The sequence below is a fragment of the Emys orbicularis genome, chromosome 10 (assembly GCF_028017835.1).
Source record: "Emys orbicularis isolate rEmyOrb1 chromosome 10, rEmyOrb1.hap1, whole genome shotgun sequence".
NCBI classification, from domain to species: Eukaryota; Metazoa; Chordata; order Testudines; family Emydidae; genus Emys; species Emys orbicularis.
In genome coordinates this window covers 37933932-37951515 of record NC_088692.1, presented here as the reverse complement: position 1 = coordinate 37951515, position 17584 = coordinate 37933932, and the positions used below count along the sequence as shown (strand labels likewise).

The following is a 17584-nucleotide window of genomic DNA, read 5'->3' as shown; positions in this document are numbered from 1 at the left end:
TCTGCTATTGCCAGAGCGCTCTAGTCTGGGGGAGATCAGGACTGTGGCTTCCAAGACAGGATAGCACTTGAGTGGTCACCTGCTGTTCCCATGCGGTGGGAGGGGAGTGTATTGGGAAGGTGAGCCGGCAAGGTTGCTCTGCTCTGCTGGCCAGCTTGCCCTAGCAGCCTGGCTCTGCGCCTTGGAGGAGGCTGCTTGTGTCTGTGCCCCTGGTAGCCAGCTGTGAGAAGAATGTAAGGGGAAATGATGCTGGGCTGGAGTCAGGTGGAAAAAGGGAGAGGAAAGGGATAGGGAAGCAAGGGAGTGGGTGGAAAACCCTGTGCAAAAGGAGCATGTCAAAAAATAGCCCTGGAAGAAAAACAACTAATGGCAAGAGCCTTGCTTAGCTTCATGCAGTGCAATCTCCTTGGAAGGAATAAAAAGCCTGTGCTCAGTATGGGCTCGGTCTCTAAGCACAGGCACAGATAACTCTGCATTAACTGCTTTGCTTACCCATGCCAGATGCAGAGTTGTAAACAAAATCCCACTCTTGCTAGGCAAGCAGAGGGCAGGAAAGGGGGTTTGTGGAGGGTTAGTGAATTCCAGGGAGGAAGGTAGCTGATCCTGCTGCAGGAATTCAGTCTGCCACCTTGCCATGCAGCTTTGTCTGCTTGGCAATGCTCTTAGATCTGCTGGCAGTGGCAGGCAGGTCGCTGTCTTGGGTCTGAGTCTGATGCCTAAAGTGTGGCTCTGGGGGAGACGGAAACAGTTGTGGGTTCTGGTGGCTCGGGTGCATAGGGAGGTTTGTTGGGGTGGGGGGGTTTCTTTAAGCGTTGGGGCACAATGCATTGTTTCATATCAAGAGACTGGTGTCTAGGCAACCATGAGCTCAAGTAACTCAGTCATTAGAGCATCAGATTGTTAATCTGAGGGTCCCAGGTTCAGTTCCTCTTTGGTCGGTGAGATTTTTCCTGGGTTATGCAGGAGGTCAGACCAGATAATTGTAATGGTCCCTTCTGGCCTTATCCTCTGTGAAAATGGATTTGGGTTTCCACCCAATGCTCCTCTTCATGCCCAGCCTGACCCCCATGTCATCCAGAGTCACTGGCGGTTGTTCAGAGACAGGCTAGGATTTAAAATAGAACTGCGCATGGGTGATAGCTGCACTGTGCTTCCCCACATGGTGCCCGGTTCCAGCACATGGTGCCCGGTTCTCATCAGCCGCCTCTTTCTGTCCCACAATGGAAAATCCGATCAGGGTGCTCTCGGCAGGCAGCTGTCAGCCTGCCAGCAGCTGGCTGCCACGGCACAGGATAATATGCAGCTTGTGTTGGCCTCCCACAGGAGTACATGCGCATGATGGGCCTCAGTAACTGGCTGCATTGGAGCGCCTGGTTCCTCATGTTCTTCCTCTTCCTCCTGGTGTCCATCTTCTTCGTCACGGTGCTCTTCTGTGTCAAGGTGAGTGTCCTGGCTCAGGCTTCCAAGGTATACAGAACCACCCTGGGGATGGCGGTGAGGGAGCTGATGGCTTTCTCGCGTGGACAGGCATCTGCAGGTGGCTTTAGATTGCAGGGGGAGGGGGTGTCCTAGGCCCTTAGACTCAAAGATGCTGCTGAATTATATTTCCCCACCGCTCTCCACTCCTTCGATCCAGACAGCTTTTCTCTTCACTATCCCAAACCAGGGGGAAAGTGGCAGCTAGGGGGTAAGACTTCGAAGTCAATATTGAGGGTCGGGATGTGCCTGCCCATTCTCAACGTGGAAGTTCACTTTGCTACTTCAGGCTGGGTCTTTGCTGCACTCAGTTTTGTAAGTGTTTGAATCCCCCTCTGCAGACACCATAGCTTGCTTTTCACACAACCTTGTGGCAAGAAGTTCCACAGGCATCATTGAGGCCAAGAGCTTAGCAGGATTCAGAAAAGGATGGAACGTTCATATGGTTAACAGGAACATCTGGTTATTAAAGGATTAAATCACCCAGGTTTTCGAAGGGATCTGAACCCTCCTGCTTCAGGTTGCATGCAGCCTTAACCAATGAGAGGAAACTTCCCTCGTGGGCAGGCTATCCCAGAACTGATGCTGAATGGTTTCCTGTGCCTTCCGCTGGAGCAGCTGGTGCTGGCCAGTCAGAAACAGGGTGCTGGACTGGCGGGACGACAGGTCTGATCCAGTCTGGCCATTCCGGTGGTCAGCCTACAGGAGTCCTTGGAGTGTCAGGGGCATAAAGGCCACTCTTCGTTAGAGCCTGGTCTACACTAGGATAATCACCGCCCATAACACTCAGTGCAGTGGTACAGACTGTAGGGTAGAAAACTCTTGGGTATCTTTAACACAGTTTCTTTATCTCTTTTGACCACCGAGCCCATTCTGTGCTGCCATCTGCACCATGAGGATCGCAGGTCTCAGTTCCCAGGCTAGGTGCTATGTCCGCGTGGGTAACAGTACTCATGGCCTGGATTTTGTTTGTAGGTAAGCCAGCAGGGGGCGGTACTCACCAACAGTGACCCAACCCTGGTGTTCACCTTCCTGGCTGTCTTCTCCATCTCCTCCATCTCCTTCAGCTTCATGGTCAGCACCTTCTTCTCCAGAGGTGAGCCCATCCTGTTAATCTTTCATGCTGTTTGTCAGAGAGGGTGCTTTGGCTGTGGAACATGGACACCCATATAGAAATGGCACCGTATCTTCTTCCCGTGTGGATCCTACCTGCCGACTTTACTAAGATCTTCCCATTAGCCTGTCAGAGCCAGCCCAACTCTGGGAGAGTCACCTAGAGTCTGATCTGCCTTGAGAGTGATCAACAGAATGATATACCAAGTGGCAATCAGTTAAACCTTGGAAGACGGGGAGCTGCACAGGTGTCACTAAGGGGTTTTGTCCTGCAGAACCTTTATTACCAGTGGGGATGTGTGAGAAGGAAAGAGCCCAGCTTGACTCTCAGATCCTTTGGACCTTGCAGAGCCAACTTGTTACTTATGAACAGAGCAGATTTGCTATAGGAGCCACTGAGAGCCAATAAATACAGAGCCCCACAGCTCCATCTTCTCAGTTTTTCTTCACCACGTGGTGGAAGGGGCAGGGGCTGGAGTAGTTTTGACAGCACTCATGAGCTCCGATTGTTCTTTGGGGCTAAATATCACAGTGTTGGGCTAGCTCCTCTGAATGCCCCTCGCTCTGTGGGTGCTTCATGGGGAAACAAGGGGTGACATGCCCCTTTTCCCCAGTTAATGGCTGTTGGTTGCTTGTGAGTGGGCAGGGGATTTGATTAGAATTCCCGGCTTCTTCCTGGTATCCTTCCGAATGGAACTTGGATGGCCCCCAGCTAGTGACCAAAGGAATGAAATCCCGCCTCCAACCTAGTGCCTCCAGCTTCAGAGGGCAGCAAGCTGTATTTGTTTAGGACTGTCGTGGCCCATGCTTTGAAGGCAGACAAGAAGCCAGAGGAGAGTTGTGATGCCTGCACCCTCACATCTAGAGTTTGATGCTCTACCAGCGGAGCCACCTGAAGGTTTGATTGTTGTGGGACCTTTGCCCAGTTGTCCATTTGGCACTGGGCATTAAGTGCGAGTGCACTGGGGACAGAGGGATGAGCAGTGTGCTGCAAACCCAGCAGAGCAGGTGCATTCCTCCATGTCAATAACTGCAATGGAAATACCTGCTGGTCTCACTTGTCCATTGTTTGGTCTCCTAATGGCTCTTATTCCTGTTGTACAGGGGACAATCCAAGGGGGAGGGTGACCTCTAGCCAGGCTAGAGAAGCTGTTGCTCTGGATTTTTGTGCTGGGTGAGGAATGCAGGCAAATATTCCATCAGCCCCTCCAGCAATTTTCCACAGGAGACTCGGAGCAGTTTGTTCTGAAACACACCAGTAGGGGAAGCGCTTTCCTACAGGGTCAGCATCGTGGCTTGTAAACATCCCTCTTCCTAATGGGAAAGGTCTGTATGTTGAATTGCTGACACTCCTCCCACCTGGTAAGGGCAGGACTCATCTGGTGGAGGAAGGGTTTGGTCTTTTCCGTCATCCTGGTGTGACTTACAAAACCAAGCCTGCTCTCCTCTGCAGATGTGCGCTGAGCAGTGGCTTCAGTTTGGGAGGCTGCAGGTGTCCTTGGCTGCCGCACTCTGTATGGTAGGATGCTGGGAAAGGCTCCAAAGCATGTTCCCATTACTGGTAGGCTGTGCGTGGGGTGTGCAGTCACTTGGGGGCTCTCTGGTTTGATGCCCAGTAAGGGCTGTCAATACACATCCCCATTCAGCATTATTATTAAAAGCTGTGGTGCATGGGAAGTTTATATACCGGACCTTTCCAAAATGGGCCAGTGTATGCATTAAGACCTCACTGAACCTGCTGAACTCTTCACTGCACTGCTTGGAGCGTTCTGGGGCTTGAAATGACATGGTGCAGTCCGATAGTTAGTGCAGGGAGGTTGGGAGACTCTCCTCTAGTCCCAGCTCGGCCATTGACCTACTGTGTGGCCTGGGCCAATCATTCAATCGCTCTGCGCCTGTTTCCCCATCGGCGTCATGGAGATAACACCTGCCTTTGCCAAGTACTTAGATCTCCTTGGATGGAAGCTCTAGAGAAGTTTGCAGTGTCTGTATCCATTTGTGTTTGTCACCACATTGTTGGAAATTTCTTTTCTTTTTTTCCCCCTCTTCTCTGCACTTGCAGCAAATGTGGCAGCTGCCGCTGGGGGTTTCCTTTACTTTTTCTCCTACATCCCCTACTTCTTTATCTCGCCTCGCTACGACCTGATGTCCCACAGTCAGAAACTGTCATCCTGCCTCATCTCCAATGTTGCCATGGCCATGGGGGCACAGCTGATAGGCATGTTTGAAGGAAAAGGTGAGTGATTTTTCTCTCTGTTGTAATATGCAGGCCCAGATGGGGAAGCCAAGCACGGGAAGTCAGCCTGGAGACTTACACTGAGCTCTAGAGTTCCAGGATTGGGGATGTTAAGCACTTTGATGCCAGTCTGAAAAATCAGGCTCTTATCTGGCCTCCTTTTTTGAACCTTGAGACTGGATACTGATCCTGTACCATTGAAGGAGTCTTGTCATTGGCATAAGTGAGAGCAGGAGTCAGTCCTTGGACAGCTAATCCAAAGGAGGGGATCTGTCAATGCACACACTTACCCGCTTCGAGGTTCTGGATAACTTGTATCTCTCTGGAGGAGCTGCTCTCAGTTTGTTGGAAGCACCTCATCTCCAAATTGGATCTGGCTGGCAAAGCTAGGATTCTTCGGTGGTTTTGCTTTTGTTAATTACAAAGTTAATACTACTCTGAGGAATGTAATTTCTGACGTTAATTGAATCCAGATCATCTTTCTCTCGCTAATTTCCATGTCAATGAGCAGTCTGTCTCTTTTTCCAAGAAGAACGTTGTCTTTGCGAATTGATGAAACTAAGCGGGAGATTGAGACATGGGTAGTATTTTTTAGGGGAGAAGACGCACATCTCTCTCCTTGATACAGTGTCAGAAAGTGCAAAAGAGGGTGGATGGTTTGTGATCAAGGGCCCCATTTGGGAATCAGGAGATCTGAGTTCAGCTCCTGTCACTTAACCTGTCTGTGCCTCGGTTCCCCATCTGTGAAATGGGGATTGATTGTACATTCGTACCTGGCAAGGGTGCCATGGGCTATAATTTCTGATGTATGAGAGGTGCTCAGACACTACAGTGGTGGAGGCCGTGTGGGAGCTCAGATGGGAAATGGTGCAGACTGACGTGAAGGTTAACTAATCTAAGTGGTATGTGGCAGGGACACTGTTCAAAGCACTCCTAAGGGGATACAGGGGGTTTTACAAGTGTGTAAGGAGGACCAAATGGTACATGTCTTAAGTATGGACACGGCACTGAGGCTGGGTGGACTGAGCTATACGAGCACTGAATATTTTCTTTGCCAGCTCGAGGTCCTGTACTGGAACAACATTTTTAGCAATGATTTGATTCCTAGTGCAGATGGAGTTTTTGAAACCATACTTTGGGGGGGGGGGGGGGCGAATAGAACAAAGCTGCTGAGAACAAGGTCATGCAGTAACATAGGTATTTAGCCAACACATTTTTGCAGATCTTTGTAAATTAAATCACACAATAAGTTACAGGCATGTGCTAAACATATTTATCGTGTCTTGCTTTCAGATGTGTTTTCTATCCCCCTCCCACACATGCGCACACAGTGTGCTAGCAGCGAATTTGTATTGTGATCCCTTATTTCACAGTCCCAGAGAACGTGCACCGCTGTATATATTCTCCCAGCCTGTGGGTGAGGAGTTACAAAGTGTTACATACTGTGGCTGCACATTGGCAGACGCAAACGCTATCTTGTGTGCTTTCAGGGACCGGCGTTCAGTGGCAGGACCTCATGAAGCCAGTCAGCGTGGATGATAACTTCACCTTTGCACAGGTGCTGGGGATGCTGCTGTTGGACTCTGTCCTCTATGGCCTGGTGGCCTGGTACGTGGAGGCCGTCTTCCCAGGGGAGTATGGCGTGCCACAGCCGTGGTACTTCTTCTTGACGGTGAGCACCACTGCTGTGCGCTCTGTCACTGGCAATGTCTAAGATGAAACGCAGGGATTCTGCTCTCACACCCAGAGTGTTTATTATAATGGGGCTTAAATAGGAATTCTCTGCCCTGTTATGTAGGAGGTCAGACTAAAACGATTGCAATGGTCTCTTCTGGGCTTAGTCTCAGTATCTGTGCCCCATACTTGATAACTAAAGCCCTGTGCTGCCTTATATCTGAGGAGCCTTGCGCTGAGAGTGAAATGCGCTTTCCAGGTCTTGGCTTTAGATCTTTGGGCTGGGGTTTATTGGCACATGTGATGCTGCGAGTCATGTCACCACACCCCAAACACCTACGTTAAGGCTCAGAGAGCAGCCATGTGAGTGACTAGATCTTAGCGTTTGAAACCTGGCAGGCTCCATACAAGAGCAGGTGGTACAGGGCCACCGGGCGTGGGTGATCACATGGTGGTGTTTTCTTTTGCCCCCAAATCCACATCCCAGCATGCTTTCATTTCTGGCTCTGTAGGGCAGGTGGGAGCACACAGAGCAGAGCGCGTTCCTCTAGGATACCTGTGTGGGGCTCAGGAGCCAGCTCTCTGCTTGGCAGGTTGTGCTGCGGACTGCTGGAAAGCACAGGGAGTGCCGAGACCCTTTGGATCAGGAAATAGTAACCTGGTGCGATGACTTTTGACACTTTCCCCTACAGCATGGAACGGGTCAGGCCCACTCGTGTGGCAGGCAGAGGATTGCTGTACCAGGCAGGAGAGCCAAATACGGGAGTGAAGTCAGGCCTCTCCCTCCAGCTAAGACCCTGAGTGGCCCTCTCGCTCCTGAGAGCATGGCTCCCCCAGTGACTAGAGTGATTGCAGCCTCTGAATAGTGGCAGTTCATGGCTCCTTTCACTTAGTGCGTTTGAAATTGTTGCGTGGGCGGGAGGATGAGGGACAGTGGGCGATTGAAGAGTAGGTGACAACCCTCTGAGCAGCCCCGATTGCCCCCCCCCACTCTCATTGGCACAACCCCCTGTGTTGGGGAGCTGGTATCCCACTTGGTACATTCCTTGGACAATATCATGCTAGGGGGGTGGTGCCTGGGGTCCTTGTGCTGCTATCATCTCCATGACGATGACCGCTATAAGAATGACTGCCTATGTGGTGGTGATGATGTGTGCTAATATTAGCATCAATGTGGGATTTCTGGCTAGAAGCAGAAGGAACAGCATGTAAGGGCAAGAACTTTCAGCCAGTGGCTGATCTACCTGTCAATGCTCTACTTTTGATTACAGGTGCACTAAAACTGCCTTCTTGGAAGCTAGAGGGCATCAGTGGAGGAGTGAATTAATTCTCCTAATGCCTTTTCTTTCGGAAATGGCTGTCAATAGAGTCAGAGGCTCCTCTGGGAGTCTTGAGAAAATCAGGGGGCTCCCCTTTGGGGTGGGGAGAGGGGGGATTTCATGGCCCAGGGCTTCTGTTGTGTTGGAGATGCTCCGTTCCTAGCCGGATCCTGCAAAGTGCTGATTTGAAAGGGGGAGTATTTCTAAAGCCTGTCTGAGTTGTGTCTAACGGGCATCTCTGTATGACGTGTCTCTCTTTGCCGGTGCTCTGTACAGCTCCATTTATGGGATGTATTGGCGTGAGCTGTGGCAGAACGAATCCCATCTTGGTTATGCTGGTTGGCGGGAGGGAAGGTTGCTGTGCACAGCAGCTGGGCTACTTTCACTCTCTCTGTATCTTTCCTCTTAGCCCTCATACTGGTGCGGGACTCCCAGAACCGTCCTGGGGAAAGAGAAGGAGGAAGAGGAGGACCCGGAGAAGGCCCTGAAAAGCCAGTACATTGAGGAAGAGCCTGCCGATCTGGTGTCAGGGATCAAAATAAAGCACCTCTCCAAGGTAAAGTCCCCCAGACCAGTCCCTGCCCAGCAAGCAGGGACAATCTGACAGCAACACATTGCAGGTCTTTGGAGCAAGCAGTAAAGATCTCCCCGGCAGGAAGAGTCTGGCACCAGATAGATCCGTGCTGGCATGGGTCATGCAATTTCAGACAGGAATAGCTAGTAGCAATGCTAAGGGTGGGGTGACTCGGCTCTTTCCCTCCCTTCTCCCCCACCCCCTGCAACAGCCTCTGGGGGCATGTCTACACTACGGGTGAAAGTGCTGTAGCACTGTAAATTAATGGAGATATCCTATCTCCTAGAACTGAAAGGGACCTTGAAAGGTCATCGAGTCCAGCCCCCTGCCTTCACTAGCAGGACCAAGTACTGATTTTGCCCCAGATCCCTAAGTGGCCCCCTCAAGGATTGAACTCACAACCCTGGGTTTAGCAGGCCAATACTCAAAGCACTGAGCTATCCCTCCCCCTCTACTGTCGTGTAGACGCTTCCTGCACCGATGGAAGGGGTTTTTCCTCAGTGTCGGTAATCCACCTCCCCTGGCTGCAGCTAGATTGGGAGTTAGTTTGGTTTAACTACAGCACTTAATTCACACCCCTGAGTGATATACCTAGTTCGATCTACATTTTAAGTGTAGACCAGGGCTAACAGTTTGGAGTCTGTCACTTTCATGACCCATGGGGATTGCAGGAAATGACTAAAGGGTTTGTTACAATGCTCTGGAGACCAAAGTCCTCACTTCGGAGTCCCTAGAAGACATCAGCGGGGCTCCTGGTGCTTCAGACCCATTCCCTTCCCCTACCTGGAGCAGTGGCACCAGAGCACAGGGCTGCATACAACTTCTCTGTCAAAAGAGTTTGAAGGCTGGGGTGTAGCTGCAGCAGCCGTGCGTGCAAAAAACCCCTCCTAGCATTCAGTGGGTCATGTGCTGCTATGGGGATGGGCTACTGCCATGCTAGCTATGGACACTGAGCTCCTAGTGGGCATGCATCCCGGTTGCACTGAGCAGTCCTTCCTTTTGCCCTCTCCTGACGTCTTTCTGCCTCTATGCCTGATGCATCAATTAACAAATACCGAGCTAGCTCCCTCCTTTCCTCCCCTTCTGCAATCACCTACTGGTAAACCACCACCACCGTAGGGACCGCACCCCGTTCTGTATTGTCTGTGCAGAACTTTGAACTGTGTGTTTGGCCTGGATCACCCATCGTCCAGCTCAGTGCGTGACACGCAAGCTGCTGTGTAAACCCCCTCATTACACAGGCTTTGGGCTTTTAAACAATGGACCAGGTTGGATTCCCAGGCTCTTGCTGATTGTCTGGCTACGCATGCTGAGGAGGGACAGGAAGTGTTGATCTACACCAGATCCCTGTAGCTGATGGCATAGCATTGATGGATGCTGAAAAGACATCTGCCTACAGGCTGGTGGCCGTGACACGGGCTTGGGGAATTTGGGGCACACCCGTCCTTCCACAAGGGTCTGAAATGCCCTCGCTTATATTTTAAAAACTTCCTAACCATAGCTCCCATTTCAATAGTCTGCCTTCTTCCTGAGTAGAGTATTGCTGGGCATTGTTAAACAGTAGCCAAGGCTCACACCATGGGTGGTAGCATTTTTGCAGTGGGATAAAACAATCTGTCCATGCATATGGAGAAACCCAACATTTTAACATAGCCACTCGAGGGATCTGCATACACTGGCTGCATAATGTTGTAGATTTGAAATTGCTCTGCTTAGACACACTTAGGGGGTGGTCTCCTAAGACGTGAGGTGGCCGCATCAGGAGGTGGTCTCTTGTAGGTGCTGTGGGATGAAGGGTGCAGTAGATGGGCAAGATGAATGTGTGTTTCCTTCTAATACTCGGCTTTTCTCTCTGCTTCTGCAGGTGTTCAAAGTGGGGAGCAAGACCAAGGAGGCAGTAAGGGACTTGACCCTGAACATGTATGAGGGGCAGATCACTGTCCTTCTGGGACACAACGGTGCCGGGAAGACAACCACCCTGTCCATGCTCACAGGTACAGCCCCCAGGCCATCCAGGGGCAGGCGCACTGCAGCACGGGGGATATGGCTGAGAGTGCCCAGGTGACAGCGCGTTTCCTGGTGCAGGGTTGTATCTTGCTTTGGATCATCTGAAGCCATAACCATCTGCTGAGGTGCCTGGACTCTCTCCTGGTGTCTGATCCATCCCCAAAGCAGCATCCTGTGACTGCTGCAGCACAATCGACTCTTCTTCTTTGGTTCCCATCCGCCAGCCGAATGAAATCGTTTCACTGCTTTCTACCTCGTACCGGCTTCATTCATCTTTAAACCTTTTTGTTCTGTGTCATTCTTCACTGTGTCTGTCCAATGCATCCTCAGTCTCCCTCTGTTAGGAGTCCTTTATGCTCTGGTATGTATCACCCTACGCGGTATCCGTTCCAAGTCCGTCTGAACCATCAGTTGTCTTTCTTGAACCCTCTGTAACAGCGTTATTTCTTGACCTCTACATTTTCTTATCACTGCATTTTTAATTTTCTGCAGCCTCAAAGCTCTCAGCATTCCCCTCAGCCAGTTCATTTCTGCAGTCAAAATCTTGTTCGTCAGCTTTCCTCAGCCTCCAGCATTCCAATCCACGTGGTAGTGTTCATCAAAATGTCTTTAGCCTTCCAGATCTTGCAGTTTTCTGAATGCAGTAGCCATTAGTCCAAGTCTTTTTGTGTCATTGTAACAATTCCCATTCTCCACTCCTAGTCCTCCAAGGCACACAAGATTTCCCACGTGTTCTAGTTCTTTGTCTCTGACTTTGAGCTTTACCTTTTCCTCCTGTCTTCCAATTGCCATATTTTTTTGTCTTCTCCATGCTGATCTTGCGTCCAAATTTTCTACTTTCCCAGGCGGCCTTGTCGGCTATTCTTTGTAAATCTTCCTTGGTCAATGCTGGTGGGGGAGGGGAGCAATATTGTCTCTGCGTTATTCTCGGTCCTCCCATATAACGTGACTTCTCTCAGGGCTACAGCCTGTACTGCTTCCAGTACCGAGTGGAACAAACCTGCCGATTAGCGTGCGCCCTTCTCTCGTTCCTATGGTCATCCTGAACCACTCCATCAGCTTCTTGTCAACTCTCACCGCACTCGGCAACTTGCTGTAGATTTTTTCTCTCAGCTTGATCAGTTTCTCTGGGGTGCTATACGTTCTCCTAACTCACCATGCCCCTTGCTGCTAAGCGCTATCAAAAGCCTGTTTTGAAGTCTAAAAGTTGTTGCACTTCTCCAGTGTCTGTCCTATTGCAAATAGGTGAGCTGTTGTACTTTTGTCCTGGCCTGTTCCTTTGCACACCCTGCTTCCGCACACCTCCTCGTTTTCCTGTGCGACGCCTTGGTGAATGCCACAGAACGATAGACCGTTGCTATTGCACAGCAAATGGCTATCTGGAAATGAAGGGCTCTTGACAATTCAGGGAGCTGTGGGGTGACACGTGGCCCCTTCCTCCTCATGGGGCCTAGCACGCTGCCTCTGCTGGCCCAAAGACCAGAAGATGAAATGTGGGAATCTCAGCCAGGCTCTCTTATAGATTCATAGATTCTAGGACTGGAAGGGACCTCGAGAGGTCATCGAGTCCAGTCCCCTGCCCGCATGGCAGGACCAAATACTGTCTAGACCATCCCTGATAGACATTTATCTATCTTGCTTGATGGCTGAATTCCCCGGCTTGGCCCACCCTTCATGTGGCTCTCAGCAGTGTGTGGGGCATAGGACTTGCCAGGCCAGATCAGACCATTGGTTTAGCCAGTCTGGTATTCTGCCTCCTTTAGCAGCCAGTGGCTGATGTATCAGAGGACAGCACAACCCCTGCCAGTTGTGCAAAGGGAGGAGTGAATTCCTGGCCCCTGCAGTGAGTCGTCCCTCTCCCTGCAGCAGAGCGCTTTGCTGGCTGAACAAGGCTATGTAGCCAAGCCAGGACTGAGACTTCCTTTGGCTTTGAAGGGGATTTCAGGAGGTGGGGGCCAGTGGTGTAATGGCAGGTGCTGTGCACTGCTGCATGGCAGACACTGGTTCACATCCCCACCCATCTGTCTCTCTCCCTGCTCAGGCCATTCTGGGAGCTCTGTGAAATCAGCTCTGTCAGGATAGAGGGAAAAAGCTAATTAAGGGGTGGTACAGAGTGACTCTAAGGGGAGCCCCATTCAGTTCTTCGAAGCACAGTGGCTAAAGTGAAGGTTAGTTAGCCTAGGGCGAGGGGTGTGGGAAACCCACAGGGCTTGGGAGCTGAGGGCTTCAGTGCGGGCTGGGAGAAGACAGGGCCCTGGCACCTCACTGCTCTTACCTACATGTGGTTATTGTCACCTCCTAGGTCTGTATCCTCCCACGAGTGGCCAGGCTTACATCAGCGGCTACGAGATCTCCCGGGACATGGTTCTGATCCGAAGGAGTCTGGGTCTTTGTCCCCAGCACGACGTTCTGTTTGACAACATGACAGTGGCGGAGCACCTGTACTTCTACTCTGGGGTGAGCAGAGGACGTGCGGCATCCTGGGAGGGAAGAGGCCGGGGGCCCGGCTGTGCCTGCAGAAGTATTGGTATCTCAGTAGCACAATGGTGGCCTGTAGCTCTCGGCTGGGCACAGCAGTTGCAGTCAGTAATGTAGCGCCATGTTACTCCTGCGTGCCGCCTGCACTAAACACTGATATTTATACTTTTCATCCGAATAATAGAAAATAATGTTTATCCTTTAATTTTCTATCCGTACTGGGGCTATCTACATGCCAGCTTGCAGCTGGTTTGGTTGAACAGGTGCAAACCCTGCAGAAGCACTGTCTTTGGTTTGAATAGCTTATTCCATCCAGTTTATCTTAAACCTGTAGCTGATCCATTTCAGCTAATCCAAAATGAGTTGGGTTTAAACTGGGGTGCGCACCAAGTTATGCTGCTGCAACTCAGCAGGTGGACAAGCCTATGGCCTGTGAAATTTTATAGAGTGTATGAGAGAGCGATTGGGAAGTTTGCTTCCTTGGTCATCGATATGAGAGACCCGTGGATGGGTGCGTAGCATCTAACTACTCTTGGGTGCCTGCCGACTATTCTGTTGAGTCCAAATTCCCTTCCCTCCTTGTAGCTCTGTGGCAGTGGGGCAGGATGAGCTGAGCTCAGCCATCCAGGGCAGACCATGGTCCTCGTTAAGTTCTGAAGGGGAACAGGGCTTCCCCCACGTGCTCATTTGCATTTGGGGGCCTTTTCCCATGTAGCGCTGCGGCTCTGGAGGGTCTGAGAGAGCAGCGGAGCCCCTCGAGTGGCGGAGCGGCTTTAAGGATGCTCTCCCACTGAGATACCTTGCTGTCCGATTTCCCAGCCCACTGGGGGCGGGGGGTGACTGGGCTGGAGACTGGGTGGCTGGAAGGAGAGTTGCAAGCAGTGCAGTCCAAGCAGAACCATCCCCCGCCCCCCTTTTCTCCTGTCTTCGGCCTTAGTCATAAGCTTCTGGCAAAGACACCAATAGCTCAGCTCAGGGTGTCCCTCTTGGCTGGGTCTCTGCAAACCCGGCTGGGATTTAGCCCCTAGGAATCCCATTAAGGCTGTTGCGTTGGGGCAGCAGCTGGGACTGGCTGTGCCAGAGCAGCATGGCCCCTCCCAGGGGACAGGAAGGGTCTGATCCGGGGAGTCCTGCAGGAAAGGATTCACTCTGTGGCAGGAGATGAGCGGTTAACTTCTTCCCCTTCTCCTGACTTTGCATTCCTGGTTAATGCAGAAGCGTGGGTAGAAAGGGAGCATGGAGCATGTCCTTACACCCAGGAGCTGAGTGAACAAGGCCCCTTGCATAGGGGCTTTCCTGGCTGCTTGTGTCAGGTTCCTCCCTGCTGGGTTTGCTTTCTCAACCGTTAACCCTTACTTCACCTTGTCTGCCAGCTGAAGGGCTACCCCTCGCTGAAGTGCCCGGAGGAGATTGACCGCATTGTGAGGCTGCTGAACCTGGAGGAGAAGCGCTGCTCTCTGTCGAAGGCGCTGTCCGGGGGCATGAAACGCAAGCTGTCCATCGGCATCGCGCTCATCGGGGACTCCAAGGCAAGTGGCTCCCTTTGCTCAAGTGGCCCTGTGGAGCCCAGCAGCTGGAGTGCTAGTAAGGGAGCTCCCTGGCAGAGTGGCTGGTCCCAAGCCCCTCCCGCTCCGCCACCAGGAGGTGCACTGGTGATCTCAGGGGCACAAGGAGGCTGTGTCATTCAGTGGCTATAGCAGAGGGCTCTCTGGGGACAGGGCTGTGGCAAACTGCTACTGCTGCCTGCGCCTGGCCTGGAGCAGGATGGGCGCTGAGCTTGCCGAAAGCCACCCCTCCCCTCGTGAGTCGGGAGGGTTTGTTAGAATGGCAGGTGTTGGGGGGGGGGGTTTCCGGTGCCCCCAGAATGGAAGGCAGGAGGCCGGGCTGCCTTTTCTGGACTAGCGCCAAGGTTGGTACCGACAGCATCTAGACTGGTGGGGCAGACGAGTGTGTGGCAGTTGGTCCCTCCACTGTGCCCATTACAGACTTGTGCAGAGCTATGTTCAGCTCCGGCTGTGGGCATCCCTCTGCGCTGTGCCATGTCTGTTCAGAGCTGCTAGCTCAGGGATGCGTTCAGCCCAGGCCTTGCAGATCCCTGCAGGCCACAGAATCATGGACATGTCGGGATGGACGGGACCTTAAGTAATCATGAATTCCAGCCCCCTGCACTGAGGAAGGGCCACACAAACCTCCTAGACCATCCCTGGCAGGTGTTTGTCCTACTGGTTCTTAAAACCTCCAATGACGGGGATTCCACAACCTCCCGTGGAAACCTGTTCCAGAGCCCAACTGCCCTCGTAGCTAGAAAGTTTTCCCTAATGTCTAACCTAAAGCTCCCAGGCTACAGACTAAGCCCATTACTTCTTGTCCTATCTTGAGTGGACAGGAGAACAATTGATCACAGTCCTCTTGGTAAAAGCCCTTAACACATTTGAAGACTGTTCTTAGGTCCCCCCTCAGTCGTCTTTTCTCAAGACTAAACATGCCACGTTTTAACCTTTCCTCTTAGGACAGGTTTTCTAAACCTTTTTTAATTCTGTTGTTCTCCTGTGGATTCTCCAATTTGTCCCAATCTTTCCTAAAGTGTGGTGCCCAGAACAGGACACAGGACTCCAGCTGAGGCCTCACCAATGCTGAGTAGAGCGGGACAGTTACCTCCCGTGTCTTACATGCAACATTCCTGTTAATACATCCCAGACTGCTATTAACCTTTTTCACACCTGCATCACATTGTTGATTTATATTCAGCTTGTGATCCTCTATAACTCCCAGATCCTTTCCTTACTGCCTACTCCCCACTTTGTAGCTGGGCATTTGATTTTTCCTTTCTAAGTGCAATAATCTGCACTTGTCTTTATTTAATTTCATCTTCTTGATTTCACACCAATTCTCCAATTTGTCAAGGTCGTCTCAAATTCCAATCCTGTCCTCCAAAGTGCTTGCAACCCCTCCTAGCTTGGTGTCATCTGCAAATTTTATAAGCATCCTCTCCACTCCGTTATCCAAGTCATTAGTGAGAATATTGAATAGTACCCAACCCAGGACTGACTCCTACATGACCCCATTAGATATGTCCTCCCATTTTGACAATGTACCATTGATAACTACTCTTTGAGTACAGTCTTTCAACCAGTTGTGCACCCACCTTATAGTAATTTCATCTAGACCATGTTTCCCTAGTTTGCTTATGAGACTGTCATGTGGGACTGGGTTAAAAACCTAACTAAAAGTGAAGATCTATCACATCTACTGCTTCCCCCTTCCACTAGGCCAGTAACCCTGTCTAAGAAGGCAATTAGGTTGGTTTGGCATGATTTGTTCTTAACAACTCCATGTTGGCTATTCCTTACAACTCCGTTATCCTCTAGGTGCTTACAAATTGATTGTTGAGAAATATGTTCCAGTATCTTTCCAGGGATTGAAGTACGGCTGACTGGTTTGTATTCCTCAGGTCCTCTTTGTCCCCTGTTTTAACTACAGGTACTATGTTTGCCCTTCTCCCATCCTCTGGGACTTCATCTGTTGTCCATGTATTCCCAAAGATAATTGCTAATGGCTCCGAGATTGCTTCAACTAGTTCCTTAAGTGCCCTAAGGATGAATTCATCAGGCTGTGCTGACGTGAATACATCTAACTTAACTAAAGATTCCTTAACCTGTTCTTTCCCTATTTTGGCCTGCATTCCTTCCCCCTTGTTGTTAATATTAATTATGTTGAGTATCTGGTTGTCATTAACCTTTTTAGTGAAGACTGCAGCAAAGCAGGCATTAAACACCTCGGCTTTCTTGATGTCATCAGTTATTAGCTTTCCTTCCCTACTATGTAGAGGTCCTACACTTTCCTTCCTCTTTTTCCTGCTATAATGTATTTAATGCCTTTTATGTCCCTTGCTAGGTGTAACTCATTTTGTGGCTAACTGTTCTGATTTTATCCGTATGTGCTTGTGCTGTTCTTTCATACTCCTCCTTAGCAAGTCGTCATCTTTCCACTTTCTGTAGGATTCCTTTTTGATATTTAGATCATTAAAGAGTTTCTGACGCAGCCATATTGGCCTCTTCCTATTTTGCCTCCTTGCATCAGGATAGTTTGCAGTTGTCTCCATGAGAAACTGCCAGCTGTCCTGAACTCCTTTATCCCTTAGATTTTCTTCCCATGGGACCTGACCTACCAGTTCCCAGAGTTTGTTAAAGTCGGCTTTTGGAAGTCCATTGTCCTTATTCTGCTGTTTCACTCTTTCCTTTCCTTAGAATTGTGAATCACTTTCACCCAAATCATCTTCCACCTTCAGATTCACTACCGGTTCCTCCCTGTTGCTCAGAATCAAGTCTAAACTGGCTGTCTGCCTGGTTCTTTCCTCCACATTCAGAAACAACTTGTCCCCAATACCCTCCAAGTACTTACTGAAAAGTTTGTCTTTTACCACGTTACTTTCCCAACAGATGTCCGGGTAGTTCCAGTCCCACATTACTACCAGCTGTTGGGTTTTGGATAGTTCTGTTATTTGTCCTAGGAATGCCTCATCCACCTCCTCTTCCTGATCTGGTGCTCTATAGTAGACCTTTACCGTGACGTCACCCCTACTTTTTACCCTTGTTATTCTTTACCCAGAGACTTTCAAATGATCTTCCTCTCACCTCCTAGACCTCAGAACGAGTGTCCATGTTCTTGGTGTATAATGCAAACCTCCTCCCTTTTTACCCTGCCTGT

General features: G+C 50.5%; 1 protein-coding gene across 1 annotated transcript in view; it reads left to right on the top strand.

Annotated features, from left to right (window-relative positions):
• The window catches only part of ABCA3 (ATP binding cassette subfamily A member 3), a 58222-nt gene that overhangs the window by 16064 nt on the left and 24574 nt on the right, over positions 1-17584 (top strand). The window contains exons 6-13 of the mRNA XM_065411892.1: positions 1324-1440; positions 2452-2572; positions 4652-4825; positions 6316-6497; positions 8228-8374; positions 10257-10386; positions 12702-12856; positions 14251-14406. Coding sequence (XP_065267964.1) covers positions 1324-1440; positions 2452-2572; positions 4652-4825; positions 6316-6497; positions 8228-8374; positions 10257-10386; positions 12702-12856; positions 14251-14406 — 1182 coding nt within the window. The remainder of the gene's footprint in view (positions 1-1323; positions 1441-2451; positions 2573-4651; positions 4826-6315; positions 6498-8227; positions 8375-10256; positions 10387-12701; positions 12857-14250; positions 14407-17584) is intronic.